The sequence below is a fragment of the Cajanus cajan genome, chromosome 10, assembly GCF_000230855.2.
Source record: "Cajanus cajan strain Asha chromosome 10, NIPB_CcT2T_4, whole genome shotgun sequence".
NCBI lineage: Eukaryota > Viridiplantae > Streptophyta > Magnoliopsida > Fabales > Fabaceae > Cajanus > Cajanus cajan.
The window spans coordinates 31,341,066-31,363,789 of record NC_138526.1 but is presented as its reverse complement, the minus strand read 5'-3'; the positions used below and the strand labels follow the sequence as shown (position 1 = coordinate 31,363,789).

The 22,724-nt window shown below is 34.2% G+C and overlaps 3 protein-coding genes across 3 annotated transcripts; all 3 read left to right on the top strand.

Moving 5' to 3' along the window:
• Nucleotides 1-8,201: 8,201 nt before the first annotated feature.
• On the top strand, nucleotides 8,202-19,698 carry LOC145952426 (uncharacterized). The gene is made up of 2 exons (XM_083064789.1): nucleotides 8,202-8,786; nucleotides 19,159-19,698. The coding sequence occupies exons 1-2, from the start codon at nucleotides 8,202-8,204 to the stop codon at nucleotides 19,696-19,698; spliced, it is 1,125 nt and encodes a 374-aa protein (XP_082920915.1).
• Nucleotides 19,699-19,833: 135 nt separating this feature from the next.
• Nucleotides 19,834-20,866, top strand: LOC109790574 (uncharacterized). Its single transcript, XM_020349758.2, has 3 exons — nucleotides 19,834-20,547; nucleotides 20,667-20,786; nucleotides 20,846-20,866. The coding sequence occupies exons 1-3, from the start codon at nucleotides 19,834-19,836 to the stop codon at nucleotides 20,864-20,866; spliced, it is 855 nt and encodes a 284-aa protein (XP_020205347.2).
• A 757-nt stretch (nucleotides 20,867-21,623) lies between these two features.
• LOC145952425 (uncharacterized) lies at nucleotides 21,624-22,085 on the top strand. Its single transcript, XM_083064788.1, has one exon. The coding sequence runs from the start codon at nucleotides 21,624-21,626 to the stop codon at nucleotides 22,083-22,085; it is 462 nt and encodes a 153-aa protein (XP_082920914.1).
• Nucleotides 22,086-22,724: the final 639 nt, after the last annotated feature.

Genomic DNA, 22,724 nt, shown 5'->3' with positions numbered 1-22,724 from the left:
TATTTTCATCGATCACAAAAAATAAGAAAGTAACAATGAACTTATACACATTTAATTAAAGTCTACATCTAAAATCAAATTAACTAGAACATCACCACCCTTCAATTTTTCATGCAAGTCAAATGTTCGCCTCAACATTTTCATGCCCTAAAACTAGTCTACACTCACTAAAAGAAATAACCGTGATAAATATTATATATAGTAGTATGAATTGACTATAATTAAATGCTTGTATGCTTGATAATGTCAATATTTTATTATTATTAAAATATATAATTGATTTTCAAATTTGTTATTAACATATATTCTCTATATTCTTTATTATAAGAAGAATAAATACACATATTTTTAAGTATAATTTTTTTAACTACTTTTATTTTTTGTTGTAATACTATCCTTAAAATGTCATTTTCTTTAATGCATAATATTTTAGTTGTATCACTTCTTTTAATGAAATCAGTAAAATTTAATGTAAATAATTGATTTTTTTTCATCAACTAATTTTCTCAATACGTGTAAAATCATTTTTTTCTTCTTATAATATAATAGATGAAGTAAATAGTTAAGTAAATATAATAATCATTGATAGTTAATTGTGAAATATTATATAAATTATCTACATGTAAAATATATATATAGAGAGAGAAAGAAGGATAGATAGATAACAACCATACCCAAGTAATTTGCAATATGTTGTCTACACACTTAAGCACCCTCATTCTATGGTCTTAATCACTGCGGTGCTGTATATCTATGTATTACCCATGTTAGAAAGGGTACCAACTCATAATAACTTTTCCCTCTCATTTGATTTATGTGGTTGAGCCTTCTTGTTGGACATTTCAATTGCATCATGATTACTAGACAAAACAAAGGTTAGCATTGATAACCAGCTACCATTATTTGTGTCTCTGTCGACTACATGTTATTAGAGAGAGAGAGAAAAAAAAAATGCAACAGATTGCTAAGTAACTTAATAGTTAGGTAGCAGCAAAATGTAAGGACTAAAGTCATTTACATTATATATTCTTGTTGATCATTCTTAATTGTGTTGAACGGCAAAGCTTAGTGCATATCTTTTTCTCACATCAGAAACGACAATTTTGGAAAGCAGCAGCGCAGAGTTTTAACGTGACTTGATCTTTTATGTTTTCTGTGTAAAAGGTTTTCGGTGGACAAGGACAAGAGAAACTCACTACTACTGACTAGTGTTTATCGTACACACAGACAAAGCTTGCAATGGAATGTGATTTATTTATTTATTTATTGAAAAAGTTCCTTCTTCAAATAGAAAAAAAAAAAATCATTAATTTGAACATTTAACATATTTACGTACTTATACCTCTACCTAGCTCAAAATCAATAATTAAGCTAACATAATCTCTCATCTAACCCTAATTTCTATTTCTCTTATCTAACCCTAATTTCTGTCGATATTTTCATTCATCTATTTTTGCAATTGGACCCTTGTTCCTGGGTCTTACGCTATTTAGTACTATTCCAATTTGTTACTGTTCGTTTTATTTTGCTAAGTTAATTAAAACACCGAAACTTTATGGGTAGTGTAATATAAATTAATATGAAAATAACATTATTCTATTACTAAGCCATCTCTGTACAAGAGCACAAAGCTATCAATTTTTCTAAACCCCATATTTAGAATTCCTAGATCAGCTCTCAGTCTGTTAAAGTTTAACTTAATCTTCATGCTTTCTTGTTTTAGGTCAAGATTTTCTCATAGTTTAATCTCAAAAGTTGACAATGGAGATAATTAATGAATGTGGTTTTGTTTTATTATATATAAAATATATATTATATACTCACTTTATCAACGCGGAGTACAAAATTCTAATAACACTATCACTTCGCCATAAAATTTATCTAAAGTGAGCCATTTCTAAAGTCTAAATGAGTGGCTAAAGTTATATCTACACATGATTTATATAATTTAAAGTGTGTGACCTTAGAGCCATTTTAATTTTAAAGTGTCGAGCAAAGAAAAAGAAAATAAAAGCAGAATGCATGGAGCGATACTTATTTATTAATTTTAGAAACAAAATTTACTTGAGTTTTTTTTTTTTTTAAGAAAACGATTATAGTAACTTTATAGATCGAAGTATTTTAAAATAGTCACTTTTTAGATTAAAAAATGTAATTAATTGCCATCTCATCTGTTTTATTTTTTAAAAATATAAAAATATAAGCAATTGTGAACTTCGTTCTTTAAGGATGTACTCTCAATCATCGTGTTGTTAGAATTTAACCTACTAATTCGCTTTTATCAATATACTGACACCATGTTTGTCAAGAAATCAACTGAATCGTAGATCATTTAGTAAATTATACGAAAAAATTAACATGATAACAGAAACTTAAATATTATAAGTTTAAAAATTAACAATACCAACATTTTAATTAATTTTATAAGGGTACCATAGAATTTTTTTAAATAGAAATATATAAAAATTTAACTAGCTAGAAAGCTCAGGCGAAGTCTCCATCATAGAATTCATTGTCATGATAGTTGGCGATGAAGCATGCTGCACAATCTATGTGATGCTATTGCATATGCACCTTCCAACAAGATGTGTCAATGATAAGATGATTCATACGCGTTAAACGTTTTGTAGTAACCATCACATTGATTAATTGCAAGCTTGGACATTTGTAGAAAAATAAAGATTGGAAAATTGAACTTTAGTCACTTCAGACCAAGTTCTGGTGATTAACGGTGCCTCTTGTGAATGAACAATTCAAGCAAAGAGATTAAATCACAACAATACGCGTTTTCTCATAGACATAAGCCAATGTATGTATGTCCCGTAAGAGCAATGACGTAAGATCAAAATCCAAAATAAATGCATTCCATTCATTTGCACTTTGAGTAATTAATTACAATTTCTTTGTTGTTCTTGCAATATTTGAGCAATAGTACTGAAAAATAAATAAATGGAATGCAGCTGTGAAACGGTAATCAAAACAATAAACTAAAAAAAAAGTATAAAGTGGAATTAATAGGATAATCAGTCTTTCATGGTTAATCTATTAAATGTAGAATTATATAAATATAAATAGTGTACCTGTCTGAGAACACACCAATAATCTTCTAGTAATTCGAGGGTCGAACGGAGTTTCGAGTTGAGATACTGAGGGGGAAGGTATCTATAAAAAGCACTATGACGCTCAAGTTAGGACAAACACAAATATTGATAGTAATAAATGAACAGTCACTTTATCTCGAGATATGAACTATTTATATTGACATTAACGAGCTTAGTTCTCGGTGGGCCTGTATTAGAATTACCAAATTAGATAATATACCAATAATTGGTTTACACATATGATTAGTCCTTAATTACTACTTAAGAATGGTTAATCAATCATGACAAATCGTCCTTACTAAACCCTCTCAACTACCGAAGATGTCGAACGGGTATCGACCATTGAAGGCACCAAGGTAAACCAAGTGAGATTGATACTACAAGAGTGTGGTGTCAATCCATTCGACTGTGGATCATATCGAATGATGTAGGGAATCCTTAGGATGGCCAAGGTATGGCTAGATGGTCCCCTCCCTTGGGCCGTCGAGGGTGCTGACTAGGCTCCTAACCTTTATGGTGCCGAGTGGGGTGGCCAAAGTGTTGTCAAGTGAACCTCTCCCTTTGATTGCCAAAAGTATCAATTGGACTCCTACTCTTTATGGTGCCGAATGAATGTGATCAAATAGTCGAAGAATATAGTCGAATGGCCTAACCCGTACAAATAGTATATCTTGAATTTTGAATATGTAAATCATTGTTGTGATAATATAATGGTTTGCGGTTCTAAATATCCATCCATTTTCACACACGTATATATGTGGCCATATTTTGCTATCTCTTTTTTCTCCCTTTCTCTTGATGTAATGGTAACCAATGTAATGCTCAACATGTGCGCTGTCGCACAAGTGTCAAATTACACGTGCAAATCACTTGCGAGTCCATGATTTGATGGATAATTATCATATTCAATATTATTGAGAAGCTGTTTTATATATAAGAAATGATTCTTATCTTATAATTTAGTTTAAAAAAACTGAATTAATTCTATAGTTATTTTTAAAAATAATATTAAAATTTAATCTTTAATAATATAAGGTGTGTTGGTAATTTTACATTAATTAAAATAAAATTATAATAATATTTAAATAAAAAATAATTTTTATTTTATAAATCATTTTTTTTTAAGATTGATGAGACCCAAGTTCACTTTCTTAAATTGGTTCTAAGCTGATACATCATATACATATTGTAGGCTGCACCTCATTGATGAGAAAGATTCCATCCACGTTAAGAAGTAATTTTCTTTACCCTAGTTATTACCTTCAACATCAAAATAGTAACTGTTTTATACTTTGATTTTGAGAAAATAATGCACTATTGACCTATTAACAATACAATTCATTGCTAATTTTTTAATATATATGAGGAGCATTATAAAGAATACCGGTATAACTTTTATTAAGTATTACACCACTCAATAATTTTATATTAAATATAAATTTTGTAAATCCAACTGTTAGATTGAAAGTTCATATCACTTCATATGTTAATATCAAATTTTGTTAAAATTGAACAACAACTTAAAGGTAATCAAAGTGTTCATATTTTAATATATTTTTATTTTATAGGAATGAAGTATCAAATTATCTTAAATTAATATAAAATTTGTATATATGATCTAGTAAGGAACTTTCAATTTAACGGTTAGATTTACAAAATTAACATTTAATATAAAATTATTGAGCGGTGTAATACTTAGTAAAAGTTATACTGATATTATTATAACACTCTCTCTCTCTCTTTATATATATATATATATATATATATATATATATATATATATATATATATATATATATATATATATATATATATATATATATATATATCAGAAGTTATTACTTTAAGTAATTTGATACTTATATTTTTTAATTAATAACTAAATATTAATTTTGTAAGACATAAAATTGTAATTAGAAGTAGCATTTAAGGTATCCTACATAGATAAATATGGTAAGAATGAATTATACCTAATTAATAAATAAAATATGAAACTTTTTCAAACCTTGGAGTTATTTAAAAGTTTATGAACTTATTCTCTATGTAAAAAAAATTGCATTAGAAGTCATTAAATATAATGATCACTTATGTATTAATATTTAATTATAAATATTTTTTAAATAAGTTTAATTTATGATGTTATTAATTAAAATTTATTGAGTTAACTATTCATATTACTCTTATAAATTAATTATTTATATATAGCTTATATAAAGAATAAAAGGTAATATATGATTAATATATTAATATAGACTTGCAATACTATGCTAAAAATTTAATTTCCGTATCATGAAAGTCACGATGGTAAAGGGTAATCTATGTAAAACCTTAGGACTCACTCTTTCGATTTTTCAGATTTTCATGCGTATTTTTCTCTCTTGTAACGTGGAGCTTAACGCATCCAGTTGTTCAGGTGACTTCATGCTGGTAATTAACAATATTTTTGACATATATATTATGAAAAAAATATTTAATTCATCACTAATTGTGTTTGACAAAGGAAATCTCTTGGCGCCACATTTAAAGTCCATTGGTGAACTGCTCGATTTCATAAATAAAGTCTTGAATCAAATTAGATATTATTGAATTTAGATCAAATTAAATATTATTAAATTTTAATTAATCATTAAGTACAACATTATTTCATCTAAAGATTTCTAATACGTTACTGATTCATTGTATAATAGTCAGAAGAGTGTCATTCCTATTATTAATTTTTAAAAATTGTGTTTGACACAGTTTGAGAGGATTCGTCGTTATGTTCCAGTGTAACATTCACTAACGTATACATAAACCCTTTGATTTGTAAGTGGATCTCTAATTAAATAGGTAGTGCACATGCACGATAACGTTGGCGTAGAAATTAGTATAAATTATACAATTAGTGCCAAATATTGTAAATACTCATGACGATATTAATAATTTGCCTCCAAAAGTCAGTTCATATCAATTATTTTACCAGGCACACATATCTTTTGTTGTCGTCGAACTTTTCCTTCTAATTGGTGCTTAGTGCATGTCTTCTCAGTTATTTCTTCTCACTTGGAATTTACTATCTGAATTTAGTTTCTTTTTTCAAATTCCCATCTCTGCTTATAAAGCTTGTATCAAGATCACACAAGGGGTCAACAGAAAAATCTAAAGCAGATAAAATAAAGACATAGGTAGATATTACACCCAACAATGTCGCTTAAGGATCAAGTTAAGCTTCAAAAAGCAAGACAAAAATATCATAAAAAAATATAAAGGTCACTTGCAGTTGCAGGCTGTAGACACTGTTCATCCATCTTAATCCCTTGTTAGAAGAAGTAAAAGCAACATCACACAATATTATTACAGATTATAATTAATTAACGATGGCAGACATGATCAGCCCACCTTAAATATATAAATTTACGTGGTTAAGATCATAAATGGCCATCAATGTTTTTGTTTTCTTATATTTAAACTTGGTTAACATTCTGATCAGTCTTTGTCATGGCTAAGTACATATCACCAGGACCCTACTTGTCAACCACATACAATTTATTTAGTTATATGGTATATATAAGTGATATATAAGTGATATCATCTTGATTCCGAGGACGTGCTTCATGCGCGTATTCTTTTTTATCGGTGTTTTATACTATCTTGGCCCCTTTTGCACCGTTTTGTATTATAGAGAATTTGATTTGAATATGTTGAGAATTATATTATTATATCAACTCCGTTATATATATAAGACTTCCTGTACAATAATTTAGCGGTAGTTCAATTCTAAAATATTGGAAAAGAAAAAACTAAATTTTATCTATCTTTAATTATTAAAAAGGGTCACCCATCATTTATTCATATACTAAATTTAATAGTATTGAGTTTTAGGAGATGTATTGAAAAGAACTCAAGTCTAACATCAATAGAGATATAAGGCAAACAAAGAGTTTATAAGTAGAATGTAATCCTCATCTTACAAGTCAGTTTTGTAGGGGTAAATTAGAAAAATTACTCACATTTTAAAATATTAAAGATATCTGAAGTCCCCTAAAAAGGACCACCCACCAATTCATGCATGTGACAATCTATTGAAAAAAAATCTAAGTTCCATATATCCTACATTATTAAAAAAAGACCACCTATCATTTATTCACACACCAAGCCTAATATTATTAAGTTTGAAGGAGTATATCGAGAAAAATCTAAACCGCACATCAACTAGAGATAAGGCAAACAAAGAGTTTATAAGTGGGGCACAAACCTCATTTTATAATTAAGAAGATTTTGTAAAAATTAACAAGTTAAACCTAAAATCCACATTCTAAGATAGTATCAAAGAATCCTAGATACCCTAAAACCGACCATTTATATATGTACCAAGCCTGGTAATGTTAGTTGTGAAGGAGTGTGTTGGAAAAAAAAACCAAGTTTTGTCTAATTCAAGATTATTAAAAAGGGTCACCCACCATTATCTATGCATCAACTCCAATAATGTCAAGCATGAAGGGGTGTATTAGGAAAACTCAAATCTCACATTGACTAGAAAATAAAGTAAATAAAGAATCTATAAATGGGATGTTACCCTCACCTTACGAGGTAGTTTTATTAGAATGAGTTAAACTCAAAATCTATGTTCTAAGTCAGAACATTCAAAACATGCAATATATCCCATCTTAACCTTAGAGTTAATTAACACATACGCAAGGCACAACTTGCACGATCGTCCATACAACAACCAACAAGACATCATGTAAGCAACAATCTATACTCTTTGAGCAACACAATATCTGACTCAAATGTTATCAATTGCAATCGCATTTTTTGGGTGAAGTACAAGTTATCTGAGGCGAAGAAACAATGGGAGAGGGGGAAACAACTGGGGGTTACTTTCAATGTGGATGAATGGAGCATAGTTGAACAATTTAGGAGGCTTGAGAGTAGAGATATGGAATAAAAATTGGTAGTGTAGCACCAAACACATGAAGGGTTACCCCTTCGTAACCCATGAAAATCATCTCCTTCAATGTAAGAGGCCTCGATAAAGAGGTGAAACATGGATTTATAAGGAGGTTGGTTGCGAAACATAGGGCTGATTTATTGTGTTCATAGGAGACGAAAAAGGAGAATATGCCCGATGAGCTACTGAAGAAGTTATGGGGTAATGGTGATTGTAATTATGCTTGGTCACCGGCGATAAATGCAGCGGTTGGGTTGCTAACCATTTGGGATCCGAGTAAGATTCATGTACACTCTCAATTTTCAGGCTCAGGATTTTTGGGGTTGATTGTCATGGTGAGAGACTTTGGTGATACTATGGTATTGGTGAACATGTATGCCCCTTCAGAAGGTAGGCTCAAAAAAAGGCTCTGGGATGAGCTTATTCTTTGTAAAGAAAATAGTCCAATTTCCCTATGGTGCGTGGCAGGGGATTCCAACAGCGTTAGATCACTAAAGGAGAGGGTAGGCCTTGTGTCTGGTATGTACGCTACAATGGATATTGAAGTATATAATAATTTCATTGAGCAATTGGAGTTGGTCGATGTCCCACTTGGAGGAAGAAAATTCACATGGTTTAGACCCAATGGAACGGTGAATAGCAGAATAGATCGTATATTGGTGTCAAGGAGTTGGTTTGTGAGGTGGCCAGGTGTCAGCCAATTAGTGCTAAATAGGGGTATTTCAGACCATTGCCCGATCTTGATGAGAAATAAGGTAGTTGACTGGCCCCAAGCCATTCTAATGGAACTACTTGGAGAAGATTGTTGTTCTTCCAAGTTCTCCATGCTTAGGACCATGAACTCTTGAAGTAGAAATCCTTTGAGGTGGCGGAATCACCTTGGAGGATTCTCCAATGGTGGAGAAGCAATGGAATTGGCTCGGTTACTTCCTAGCTTGTGAAGGAAGCTTGAGGAACCAAGGCAAAGGTTGAAAACCTTTAGTGAGAACCTTAGAGAGAAAGTTCTCTTCGATTTTAGGAGAGACTTTTGGGAGAGAAATCTAAAGTTTTATTTCTCAAATGTTCAAAAGTGATTACAAGAGAGGGATTTACAAATATATAGGGAGAGGTAGCTTCTAGGAGAAGCTAACCTTAACCATGGTTCACTAGGAACCATGGTAAGGTGTAGCTAACCATCCATGGTTTCTAAAACTTGTAGGAGAAGCTAACCTTGACCATGGTTCACTTAAGAACCATGGTAAGGTCAGCCCAACCTACCAAGGTTTAGAAACTTGGAGGAGAAGCTTCAAAAACCAAGAAGATAGCTTAGAAATTTCGGCCAAAGAGAAACAAGTGAGCTAGGCGGCCAAGGCTCCATTTCCTCCTTTGAATTATTTCAAAATTTGTTGATTTGGTTTAGTTAGGTTCATCAAATGATGATGAGACCTAGCTAAATCAAATCTATGAAAAATTAGGAGTAAAATGAGTCTAATATGCAAAATTTTGCCTAGGCCCAACTCAGGCCCAATTTCTAAACACACTCCCTATCTTTGCTTTTGCTAAATGTCACCCCCTTTCCCTACTGAAAATATAAAAAATGAATGTATCAACAAAGGAGGTTAAATGGATTTAAACTCTCCAAGTAACCCACCCTAAAATCAATATACAATCACTAATTAAAAGCAAGTAAAGTGCCTCACAAATACAAAGGCAAAATTAGACCTATACAAAGGAAATATGTACAAAATATATGAAAAGGTCTTTAAGATCATCCCATTCCTCTTGGTTCTTTTAAGATATCACCTCTTGGATTCCTTGGCCTTGGCCATAGTCTATCATCCCCTCCCTCTTGAAAAGGATTTGACCTCAAATCTCGAGGGTCTTCATGATTATTGGCCACACCTACAAATATATAATAAAATTCATTAGAGGTGATATTCTCAACAAATAAATGTGAAAGGTATATCCTAGAAGGAATCCTTTCATGGAACCTAAAGAAATTTATGATACTAGACCTTCTAATATAATGAATAGGATCCTCTCCTAAACATAGAATAGGTATATTACTAAATCCTAAAAATGTGCTAAAACTAAAACTATAGCACACTAAAGACTTAATCCTAAAAACTAAAACATCTTGCCTAAAGTACCCTATGTGGTAACCTAGGCATTTCCTAGAAAATAAGGAAAATACTACTAAGAAATTTCCTAAACAATTTTGGATTATATTATTTGTTGGATAGTTATGAAAAGAATTTGTCACAAGGAACCTTGAAGGTTCATATTTTATATCCAAAAAATAATATATTCCATAAATTGGGTGCATTATTGAAACAACTAAGGTAGGAAAAGTCCTACAAAAAGAAAAACTATCTACCTTGGGCACCACCAAGGAAGTAGCATGAGAAGTGGAACTAAGTGAAGTCCACTTTTCCTTCACCAAATCTTGAAGATGAGATTCTTTTTCTTTAAAAATAATGGATTTGTGAACCTCTTCTTCAAGACTAGTGGCAGTGTGAGGGTAAGAGTTAAGATCTTTATGAATAAAGAGAATAGTTTTCATAGGTTCTCTAGTGATAAAACAATTCTCTTTAGACATAACTCCCTTAGAGGATATTTCTTCCTCTTTACTCTTCCCTACTTTTTCTCTCTTTTTTTTTTATTTTTCATTTGTGTTTGATCCTCAGCCACTTGTTGAGGTGAGAGAGGATAAAGTACAAATTTCTTTTCCTTATGAGTGAAGGCGATTTCATTAGTAAGACCATTATGTATAGTTTTCTTTTCAAATTGCCATGGTCTTCCTAATAAAATATGACAAGCTTCCATTGGTACTATATCACATAAAGCTTGATCCTCATACTTCCCAATGGAAAACTTAACCTTCACTTGTTGGTCAACTACTATGTCACCATCCTTATTAAGCCATTGTAAATGATAAGGTTGAGGATGTGGCATAGTAATTAAACTCAACTTTTTAACCAACCTAGTGCTACAACAGTTGCACCATGAACCACTATCAACAATGAGAGAACAAACATTATTTAAAACATTACATCTTGTATGAAAGATGTTCTCTCTTTGTGATAGGGTACCACTAGGTTGATTATGAAGGATTCTCCTAAGCATTAGGAGCTCTCTTCATAAGGATAAACTGGCTCCACTTTGGACCTTTGAAGCTTTGTTTCAACCTCACTCTCACTAGAAGATGAGGTAGTAGTCTCTTATTGACTACTATAAGTGTCATGCCCCCTTAAGATCATGACTTTTTTTGTAGGGCATTGAGAAGCAATGTGGTCTCTCCCTAGACACTTGAAACATTTAATATCACTAGTCTTTGTGCTAGTGTGTGGAGTGATGAGATCTTTATCCTTATCTTTGTTTTTCTCTTTCCTCTTAGCCAATTCTTTGGAGGGTTCTGAAATAATTTTCTTTTCAAAAGGTTTTTCCTCCTCCATGTAGTCTTTCTTAAGAGATCTAGAGTGAGAGCTTTCTCTTTTAGAAAATTTTCTCAATATTTGTTGTTCTACCTTTACACAAAGTTGGACCAAGTCATTTAGGTCCCTGTAGGGTAGTAGCTCCACTTGGTCTCTAATCTCTAAGTTAAAACCACTCATGAATCTGGCTACTGTAGTGGCTTCCTCTTCCCTTATACAAGCCCTCATCATGTAAAGCTCCATTTGTTGCCTGTACTGTTCTACAGACATATCCCTTTGTTGGAGCCTTTGGAGCTTATTCATAAGCTCCCTTCCATAGTAGGTGGGAATGTGCCTCCTCCTCATAGCACTTTTAAGATCATTCCAATATTGAATTGGAGGATCATTATGGAGGCGTCTCTCTCTTTCTAAGGTCGTCCACTAATACATGGCATGCCCTTGGAAGCTAAGGGTAGCCAAATAGACTTTTCTCTCTTCACTTACCTTATGGCAAGCAAAGAGTTGCTCTACTTTCATTTCCCAATCTAAGTATGACTCCACATCATCCTTTCCAAAAAATTGTGGGAGGTCAACTTTGACTTCCCTAGGTCTTGTGGACCTTCTAGGTGGAGGTTGGTAGTGATCTCCTTGATTCATGCTTTCACTAGGGGATGTATAGTGGGAATGTGAGCTCCTACTTTTTTTTTCTGTTTCTTCATATCTTCTTTCAACTTTTCTTCCTCTTGTCTTAAAATTCTCAATTCTTCCTCAAGGTAAGCAAGTTGTCATTCTCTTTCAATTTTATCTCTTTCTCTTTGAAGAGCCTCTTGCTTTTTCCATAGTTTAAGTGATTTGAGCTCTTTTGTAATGTATGAAAGACTTTTTGGAGATCCATCACTTTCACTATTGGAGGAATTTTGAGACATTTTAACACAAAAAGATTTTCCACACAAAAATATTTTTTAAGAAAATAAGATTTTTGGGAAGTGCTTAGACTTGGCACTTGGAGGTCTAAGAGTACAAATTGAACTTTGGAGGGAGGTGAGCTACTAAAGAGCCACTTAATAACCAAGCCTCTTCAAGTAAAAATCTCTAAACCCCCTTATACGTTTGCCTTGCACAGAGAAATTTTCACAAAGATATTTTTCAAAAAGGAAAATAACAATCAGGTGCCTATTGTGTACAATTATCAAGACTTGAAATCATAAATTGCAAGAAAACATAAATTGCTTGAAAACTTAAATTGCTTGAAAACTTAAAGACAAGAAAACATAAACTAGGTGTGGAAAGCAATTAAACCTATGTGAGAGCTTGAAAGACACCAAAGACCTTCAAGGACCCTCTCACAAGTACTAAACGAAATTACTATTAGAACACTTAAGGAGAGATGGAGATACACCAAAGGCACTCCAAGACACTCCTTAATAAAGGCCTTGTACAAAAATTGGAAAATTTAAAGATTACAAGAAAAATTGAAATGCAAATTTACTTCAAATGAAATGAAAATTCACACTCCAAATGAAATTTAAATTCACACCAAATGAAATGTAAATTCACAATCAAATGAAATTAGTGGCTGCACTTAATTTCAAAGAAAACAAATTAGCCACTAATTAGAGACAAATTTTAGAGACGGATTTTGTAAGGAAAAATAGGTTTAGTAACAAAACTTTCCGTCACTAAAATTGGTCTCTAAAGTTCACAAAAATTTTCAAAATTTTGTTGCTCCTTCTCTTCCAATTCCAGCCACCAAGCATGCAGCCCTCACAAGTGTATCACTCTTTTTTTAGAAGCAACCTTGACTTTGGTTACTTCTAGGTGTTTTCAAGAGGCTTTCCACCAAGAGAGAACAAGCAAAAACATGAATCAATTACTTCTTATGTGACATATAGGATCTATAAAAAATTTTTTAGAAAATTTAGATCCATTCAGCAAACACATATTTAGACATAGGAGAAGGAAGATACAACACGGATTCACTTAGAAAAAGTTAGAACACAAAACCTCAAGAGCACTAGGCTCTAGATACCAAAAATGATGGAACTACTTGGAGAAGATTGTTGTTCTTCCAAGTTCTCCATGCTTAGGACCGTGAACTCTTGAGGTAGAACTCCTTTGAGGTGGCGGAATCACCTTGGAGGATTCTCCAATGGTGGAGAAGCAATGGAATTGGCTCGGTTACTTCCTAGCTTGTGAAGGAAGCTTGAGGAACCAAGGCAAAGGTTGAAAACTTTTAGTGAGAACCTTAGAGGGAAAGTTCTCTTTGGTTTTAGGAGAGACTTTTGGTAGAGAAATCTGAAGTTTTATTTCTCAAATGTTCAAAAGTGATTACAAGAGAGGGATTTACAAATATATAGGGAGAGGTAGCTTCTAGGAGAAGCTAACCTTAACCATGGTTCACTAGGAACCATGGTAAGGTGTAGCTACCATCCATGGCTTCTAAAACTTGTAGGAGAAGCTAACCTTGACCATGCTTCACTTAAGAACCATGGTAAGGTCAGCCCAACCTACCAAGATTTAGAAACTTGGAGGAGAAGCTTCAAAAACCAAGAAGATAGCTTAGAAATTTCGGCCAAAGAGAAACAAGTGAGCTAGGCAGCCAAGGCTCCATTTCCTCCTTTGAATTATTTCAAAAATTGTTGATTTGGTTTAGTTAGGTGTATCAAATGATGATGAGACCTAGCTAAATCAAATCTATGAAAAATTAGGAGTAAAATGAGTCTAATATGCAAAATTTTGCCTAGGCCCAACTCAGGCCCAATTTCTAAACACACTCCCTAGCTTTGCTAAATGTCACCCCCTTTCCCTACTGAAAATATAGAAAATGAATGTATCAACAAAGGAGGTTAAATGGAGTTAAACTCTCCAAGTAAATCACCCTAAAATCAATATACAATCACTAATTAAAAGCAAGTAAAGTGCCTTACAAATACAAAGGCAAAATTAGACCTATACAAAGGAAATATGTACAAAATATATGAAAAGGTCTTTAAGATCATCCCATTCCTCTTGGTTCTTTTAAGATATCACCTCTTGGATTTCTTGGCCTTGGCCATAGTCTATCATCCCCTCCCTCTTGAAAAGGATTTGACCTCAAAACTCGAGGGCCTTCATGATTATTGGCCACACTTACAAATATATAATAAAATTTATTAGAGGTGATATTCTCAACAAATAAATGTGAAAGGTATATCCTAGAAGGAATCCTTTCATGGAACCTAAAGAAATCTATGATACTAGACCTTCTAATATAATGAATAGGATCCTCTCCTAAACATAGACTAGGTATATTACTAAATCCTAAAAATGTGCTAAAACTAAAACTATAGCACACTACAGACTTAATCCTAAAAACTAAAACATCTTGCATAAAGTACCCTATGTGGTAACCTAGGCATTTCCCAGAAAATAAGGAAAATACTACTAAGAAATTTCCTAAACAATTTTGGATTATATTATTTGTTGGATAGTTATGAAAAGAATTTGTCACAAAGAACCTTGAAGGTTCATATTTTATATCCAAAAAATAATATATTCCATAAATTGGGTGCATTATTGAAACAACTAAGGTAGGAAAAGTCCTACACAAAGAAAAACTATCTACCTTGGGCACCACCAAGGAAGTAGCATGAGAAGTGGAACTAAGTGAAGTCCACTTTTCCTTCACCAAATCTTGAAGATGAGATTCTTTTTCTTTAAAAATAATGGATTTGTGAACCTCTTCTTCAAGACTAGTGGCAGTGTGAGTGTAAGAGTTAAGGTCTTTATGAATAAAGAGAATAGTTTTCATAGGTTCTCTAGTGATAAAGCAATTCTCTTTAGACATAACTCCCTTAGAGGATATTTCTTCCTCTTTACTCTTCCCTACTTTTTCTCTTTTTTTTGTTTGTTTTTCATTTGTGCTTGATCCTCAACCACTTGTTGAGGTGAAAGAGGATAAAGTACAAATTTCTCTTCCTTATGAGTGAAGGCGATTTCATTAGTAAGTCCATTATGTATAGTTTTCTTTTCAAATTGCCATGGTCTTCCTAATAAAATATGACAAGCTTTCATTGGTACTATATCACATAAAGCTTGATCCTCATACTTCCCAATGGAAAACTTAACCTTCACTTGTTGGTCAACTACTATGTCACCATCCTTATTAAGCCATTGTAAATGATAAGGTTGAGGATGTGGCATAGTAATTAAACTCAACTTTTTAACCAACCTAGTGCTACAACAGTTGCACCATGAACCACTATCAACAATGAGAGAACAAACATTATTTAAAACATTACATCTTGTATGAAAGATGTTCTCTCTTTGTGATAGGGTACCACTAGGTTGATTATGAAGGATTCTCCTAAGCATTAGGAGCTCTCCTTCATAAGGATAAACTGGCTCCACTTTGGACCTTTGAAGCTTTGTTTCAACCTCACTCTCACTAGAAGATGAGGTAGTAGTCTCTTATTGACTACTATAAGTGTCATGCCCCCTTAAGATCATGAATTTTTTTGTAGGGCATTGAGAAGCAATGTGGTCTCTCCCTAGACACTTGAAACATTTAATATCACTAGTCTTTGTGCTAGTGTGTGGTGTGATGAGATCTTTATCCTTATCTTTGTTTTTCTCTTTCCTCTTAGCCAATTCTTTGGAGGGTTCTGAAATAATTTTCTTTTCAAAAGGTTTTTCCTCCTCCATGTAGTCTTTCTTAAGAGATCTAGAGTGGGAGCTTTCTCTTTTAGAAAATTTTCTCAATATTTGTTGTTCTACCTTTACACAAAGTTGGACCAAGTCATTTAGGTCCCTGTAGGGTAGTAGCTCCACTTGGTCTCTAATCTCTAAGTTAAAACCACTCATGAATCTGGCTACTGTAGTGGCTTCCTCTTCCCTTATACAAGCCCTCATCATGTAAAGCTCCATTTGTTGCCTGTACTGTTCTACAGACATATCCCTTTGTTGGAGCCTTTGGAGCTTATTCACAAGCTCCCTTCCATAGTAGGTGGGAATGTGCCTCCTCCTCATAGCACTTTTAAGATCATTCCAATATTGAATTGGAGGATCATTATGGAGGCGTCTCTCTCTTTCTAAGGTCGTCCACTAATACATGGCATGCCCTTGGAAGCTAAGGGTAGCCAAAGAGACTTTTCTCTCTTCACTTACCTTATGGCAAGCAAAGAGTTGCTTTACTTTCATTTCCCAATCTAAGTATGACTCCACATCATCCTTTCCAAAAAATTGTGGGAGGTCAACTTTGACTTCCCTAGGTCTTGTGGACCTTCTAGGTGGAGGTTGGTAGTGATCTCCTTGATTCATGCTTTCACTAGGGGATGTATAGTGGGAATGTGAGCTCTTACTTTTTTTTCTATGTTTCTTCATATCTTCTTTCAACTTTTCTTCCTCTTGTCTTAAAATTCTCAATTCTTCCTCAAGGTAAGCAAGTTGTCATTCTCTTTCAATTTTATCTCTTTCTCTTTGAAGAGTCTCTTGCTTTTTCCATAGTTTAAGTGATTTGAGCTCTTTTGTAATGTATGAAAGACTTTTTGGAGATCCATCACTTTCACTATTGGAGGAATTTTGAGACATTTTAACACAAAAAGATTTTCCACACAAAAATATTTTTTAAGAAAATAAGATTTTTGGGAAGTGCTTAGACTTGGCACTTGGAGGTCTAAGAGTACAAATTGAACTTTGGAGGGAGGTGAGCTACTAAAGAGCCACTTAATAACCAAGCCTCTTCAAGTAAAAATCTCTAAACCCCCTTATACGTTTGCCTTGCACAAAGAAATTTTCACAAAGATATTTTTCAAAAAGGAAAATAACAATCAGGTGCCTATTGTGTACAATTATCAAGACTTGAAATCATAAATTGCAAGAAAACATAAATTGCTTGAAAACTTAAATTGCTTGAAAACTTAAAGACAAGAAAACATAAACTAGGCGTGGAAAGCAATTAAATCTATGTGAGAGCTTGAAAGACACCAAAGACCTTCAAGGACCCTCTCACAAGTACTAAACGAAATTACTATTAGAACACTTAAGGAGAGATGGAGATACACCAAAGGCACTCCAAGACACTCCTTAATAAAGGCCTTGTACAAAAATTGGAAAATTTAAAGATTACAAGGAAAATTGAAATGCAAATTTACTTCAAATGAAATGAAAATTCACACTCCAAATGAAATTTAAATTCACACCAAATGAAATGTAAATTCACAATCAAATGAAATTAGTGGCTGCACTTAATTTCAAAGAAAACAAATTAGCCACTAATTAGAGACAAATTTTAGAGACAGATTTTGTAAGGAAAAATAGGTTCAGTAACAAAACTTTCCGTCACTAAAATTGGTCTCTAAAGTTCACAAAAATTTTCAAAATTTTGTTGCTCCTTCTCTTCCAATTCCAGCCACCAAGCATGCAGCCCTCACAAGTGTATCACTCTTTTTTTAGAAGCAACCTTGACTTTGGTTACTTCTAGGTGTTTTCAAGAGGCTTTCCACCAAGAGAGAACAAGCAAAAACATGAACCAATTACTTCTTATGTGACATATAGGATCTATCAAAAAAAATTTAGAAAATTTAGATCCATTCAGCAAACACATATTTAGACATAGGAGAAGGAAGATACAACACGGATTCACTTAGAAAAAGTTAGAACACAAAACCTCAAGAGCACTAGGCTCTAGATACCAAAAATGATGGAACTACTTGGAGAAGATTGTTGTTCTTCCAAGTTCTCCATGCTTAGGACCGTGAACTCTTGAGGTAGAACTCCTTTGAGGTGGCGGAATCACCTTGGAGGATTCTCCAATAGTGGAGAAGCAATGGAATTGGCTCGGTTACTTCCTAGCTTGTGAAGGAAGCTTGAGGAACCAAGGCAAAGGTTGAAAACTTTTAGTGAGAACCTTAGAGGGAAAGTTCTCTTTGGTTTTAGGAGAGACTTTTGGTAGAGAAATCTCAAGTTTTATTTCTCAAATGTTCAAAAGTGATTACAAGAGAGGGATTTACAAATATATAGGGAGAGACAGCTTCTAGGAGAAGCTAACCTTAACCATGGTTCACTAGGAACCATGGTAAGGTGTAGCTACCATCCATGGCTTCTAAAACTTGTAGGAGAAGCTAACCTTGACCATGCTTCACTTAAGAACCATGGTAAGGTCAGCCCAACCTACCAAGACTTAGAAACTTGGAGGAGAAGCTTCAAAAACCAAGAAGATAGCTTAGAAATTTCGGCCAAAGAGAAACAAGTGAGCTAGGCAGCCAAGGCTCCATTTCCTCCTTTGAATTATTTCAAAAATTGTTGATTTGGTTAGTTAGGTTCATCAAATGATGATGAGACCTAGCTAAATCAAATCTATGAAAAATTAGGAGTAAAATGAGTCTAATATGCAAAATTTTGCCTAGGCCCAACTCAGGCCCAATTTCTAAACACACTCCCTAGCTTTGCTAAATGTCACCCCCTTTCCCTACTGAAAATATAGAAAATGAATGTATCAACAAAGGAGGTTAAATGGAGTTAAACTCTCCAAGTAACCCACCCTAAAATTAATATACAATCACTAATTAAAAGCAAGTAAAGTGCCTCACAAATACAAAGGCAAAATTAGACCTATACAAAGGAAATATGTACAAAATATATGAAAAGGTCTTTAAGATCATCCCATTCCTCTTGGTTCTTTTAAGATATCACCTCTTGGATTCTTTGGCCTTGGCCATAGTCTATCACATTCAGAATATTTAATTCATGGCTACAGTGTGGGGAATTTAGAAAAATGGTGATTAAAGAGTGGTCTGACCTAGAGGTGCATGGATGGGCTACTTTCATTCTAAAACAAAAACTACAACACCTAAAGTGTAAAGTGAAGGCTTGGGTGAGTCAGTTATCAACTAGGTCGACAAACTCAGCACAACGGGTAATGGATGAGTTGAATATGCTTGATCGAATTGAGGAAAGTAGGGAGCTACTAAGGACCAAGAGGGATCGTAAACTGCAACTTCAACAATCATTTTGGGAAATTGCTATTAGAAAGGAGTCACAACTAGCTCAAAAGTCCCGAGTTCGGTGGCTTCAAGTGGGAGACTTAAATACAAAGTTCTTTCACTATGTTGTCAATGCGAACCGCAAGAGGAATTCGTTGAATGACCTAGTATTAAATAATCTTTGGGTAGAAGAGCCAATGATCAACAAAGAGCATATTAAGTCGTTCTTCGAAGAAAGGTTTTCAGAAGAACATGGAATGAGGCCTAGGCTTGATGGAGTATGCTTTCAACAATTGAATCATGAGCAGAGGTAAAAGTTGTCTAGAAGATTTGATGAGGATGAAATAAGGGCTGTCGTGTGGGACTGTGATAGTGATAAATGTCCAGGACTGAATGTGATTAATTTCAAGTTTATAAAAGACTTTTGGGATCTATTGAAAAATGACATTATGCCCTTTGTACAACAATTTTATGATAATGCAAAACTTCTTAAAGGCACAAACTCCTCATTCATATCACTACTTTTGAAAGTTGATAATCTTATAAAACTGAATGAGTATCGCCCAATATCTTTGGTTGGGTGCATGTATAAAATATTGGCCAAAACCCTTGTTAGGAGATTGAAGGTGGTACTATCTTCGCTTGTGGATGAGAGACAAATGGCTTTCATGGAAGCTAGGGGGTTGTTACAAAGTTCTGTCATATTGAATGAGACTTTGGATGAGGTGAAGCGGATGAGGAAGCCATGCATATTCTTTAAAGTTGATTTTGAGTTGGCGTATGACTCGGTGTCATGGTCTTTCCTATTGTACATGCTTCAAAGATTCGGGTTTGATGATCAATGTATTAGGTGGATCAACGAATGCTTGTCTTCGTCATCCATGTCAGTATTAGTTAATGGAAGCCCAACCAAGGAGTTCCAAATGCAAAAAGGGATTAGACAAGGAGACCCCCTAGCATCGATATTGTTCGTCTTAGTAGTAGAAGGGCTGATAGGGCTGATTAGGGAGGCAACACAGAAAAATCTATTCTTTGGAGTCGTGGTAGGTTCACGTATGGTACCAGTGGATGTGCTACAATATGCTGATGATACCATATTCATAGGTGAAGCTAATCTGGAAAATGTTAAAACTATGAAAGTCATTCTTCGATGCTTTGAACTAGTTAGTGGATTAAAAGTTAACTTCGCAAAGAGCAGCCTAGGGGGGTTGGGGTGAATAGGGTGGTACTAATATCATATGCTAAACAGTTACACTATAAATTGTCATCCATACCATTTCAGTACCTGGGTATTCCAATAGGGGCAAATCCTAGAAGGTGTACTACTTGGCAGCCTGTTATTAGAAAGTTTTCAAAGAAGCTATCAACTTGGAGAGCTAGTTCTTTATCCATCGCGGGAAGAGTATGTTTGATTAATTCTGTCCTCACATCTCTACCGTTGTACTTCATGTCATTTTACAGGATGCCAAAACTGGTGATTAAGCAACTTACCAAGTTGTAGAGGAATTTCTTATGGGGGGCCAAGAGAGAGGAGTCAAAAATGGTGTGGGTCTCGTGGAACAAAGTTACCATGCCCAAGGAGGAGGGAGGATTGGGAATTAAAAGATTGGATTTGTTTAATGATGCTTTGCTTGCAAAATGGAGATGGAAACTATACCATGAACCAAATTCCTTGTGGGGAAGAATTATGATATCTAAGTATGGCTTAAGGGCTGTTATTGAGGATTGCTCATTGGATAATAGAATTTCGTTGTGATGGCGTGATATATTGTTGGCATCAGGTGGGGAGAGGGGTAATAATTGGTTTATGGATGCAGTTGCTTGGAAAATTGGGAATGGAAAAACAACTAGTTTTTGGTTTGACCCATGGGCAACCCATGAGCCACTTGTAGTGAGATTTAGTAGAATTTTCTCGGTCTCGACACAATAATATAGTTTGGTTGCTGGCATGGGGGAATGGAGCTCTAGGAGGTGGCAATGGAGATTAGATTGGCGTAGATCATGGTTCGCCTGGGAATTAGATTATGTCAAGGAACTAAGGGAAATCTTAGAAGTTGCAATTCTGAGGAAAGATAGGACAGATTGATGGGAGTGGATGCTTGACGGGATTGGGGTATTCATCGTAAGGTCTGCATATATAGCTCTACTAACACAAGTACTAGGAACCCAACAAATAAGGTTCACATCTGTCGTGTGGAACATCAAAATCCCACCAAAAGTTCAAATTTTCATATGAAGAATGTTCTTAAACGCTTTGCCCACAAAGGAGCAATTATTGAACAGGAATGTTGCATTACAAGCAAATCAACAACGTTACGCACTAGAAACAATTCACCATGTCATATTCTCGTGTTGCTATGTCAACAGAGTGTGGAAACAGTGGCTGCAGCTACTGCAGAGCCCATCACCCCTGTGCCACGCCGCATTTACCAATTTCTTGGCTCCACCCTCCATAATATCCTCTAAAGAACAAACAGAAAGATGGTGGGTATGGTGGGTTGCAATGTGCTGGTGTACATGGAAAATGAGAAATCAGTGTGTCTTTGAACAACGTCAATTCGATGGTCATAAGTTGGGACAACAGGTGCTAATGTTCTCATGGTCTTGGCTATCAACTTTTAACAACTCATTTTCTTATTCCTTCACTCAATGGCAGCTAAATATAGGCCTCTGCTTACTTGGGTCAAGAGCCTACGAGTAACAAGCCTGGTCGGATGGTGATGATTAGGAATGGTGGCACTTGGTATAATTTGTAGCAATGTATGTGGGGTAGATTGGGAGCTGGTGATGGTTTTAGGGGCATCCTGGGTCACTGATGGAGGGACCCAACGTTTAGTGTTAATGTTGAGGGATAATGGTAGCTGTCATGCCATTCATTAGCATGAAGGTATGGGGCTGTGTTTGAAAGTTATGCAATCCATTATATAAATACATAGGTGAAATGACATATGGTAATGCCATGAGTCAACAGGGGCTTCCACACGTAGTGCCACGCAGACCACAACCTCCTGCTACGAAGCATGTTGTGGAAAGACTATCATGAGCTTGCTGGAAAATACTTACTGTGGTTTGCCTGACGTGTTCCAACTATGTTATATACTTAGGGTCAAAGGTTAGTAAATTACCTAGAGTAATGTTGGTATGGTTAATTTGATGTGGGAACTTGCAAAGGGTAGATTATATTATTCCTAATAGCCACAAAATCTTGTACATGGGTTATGGTACCCCTTGTACCAATACTATATATATTTTACTTTATTTGTTGTTCAAAAAATAATCATTGTTGAGATTTCCATTGAAATTAACTTTTGTTCTTGTTATAAATTATTTTAATTCTAAC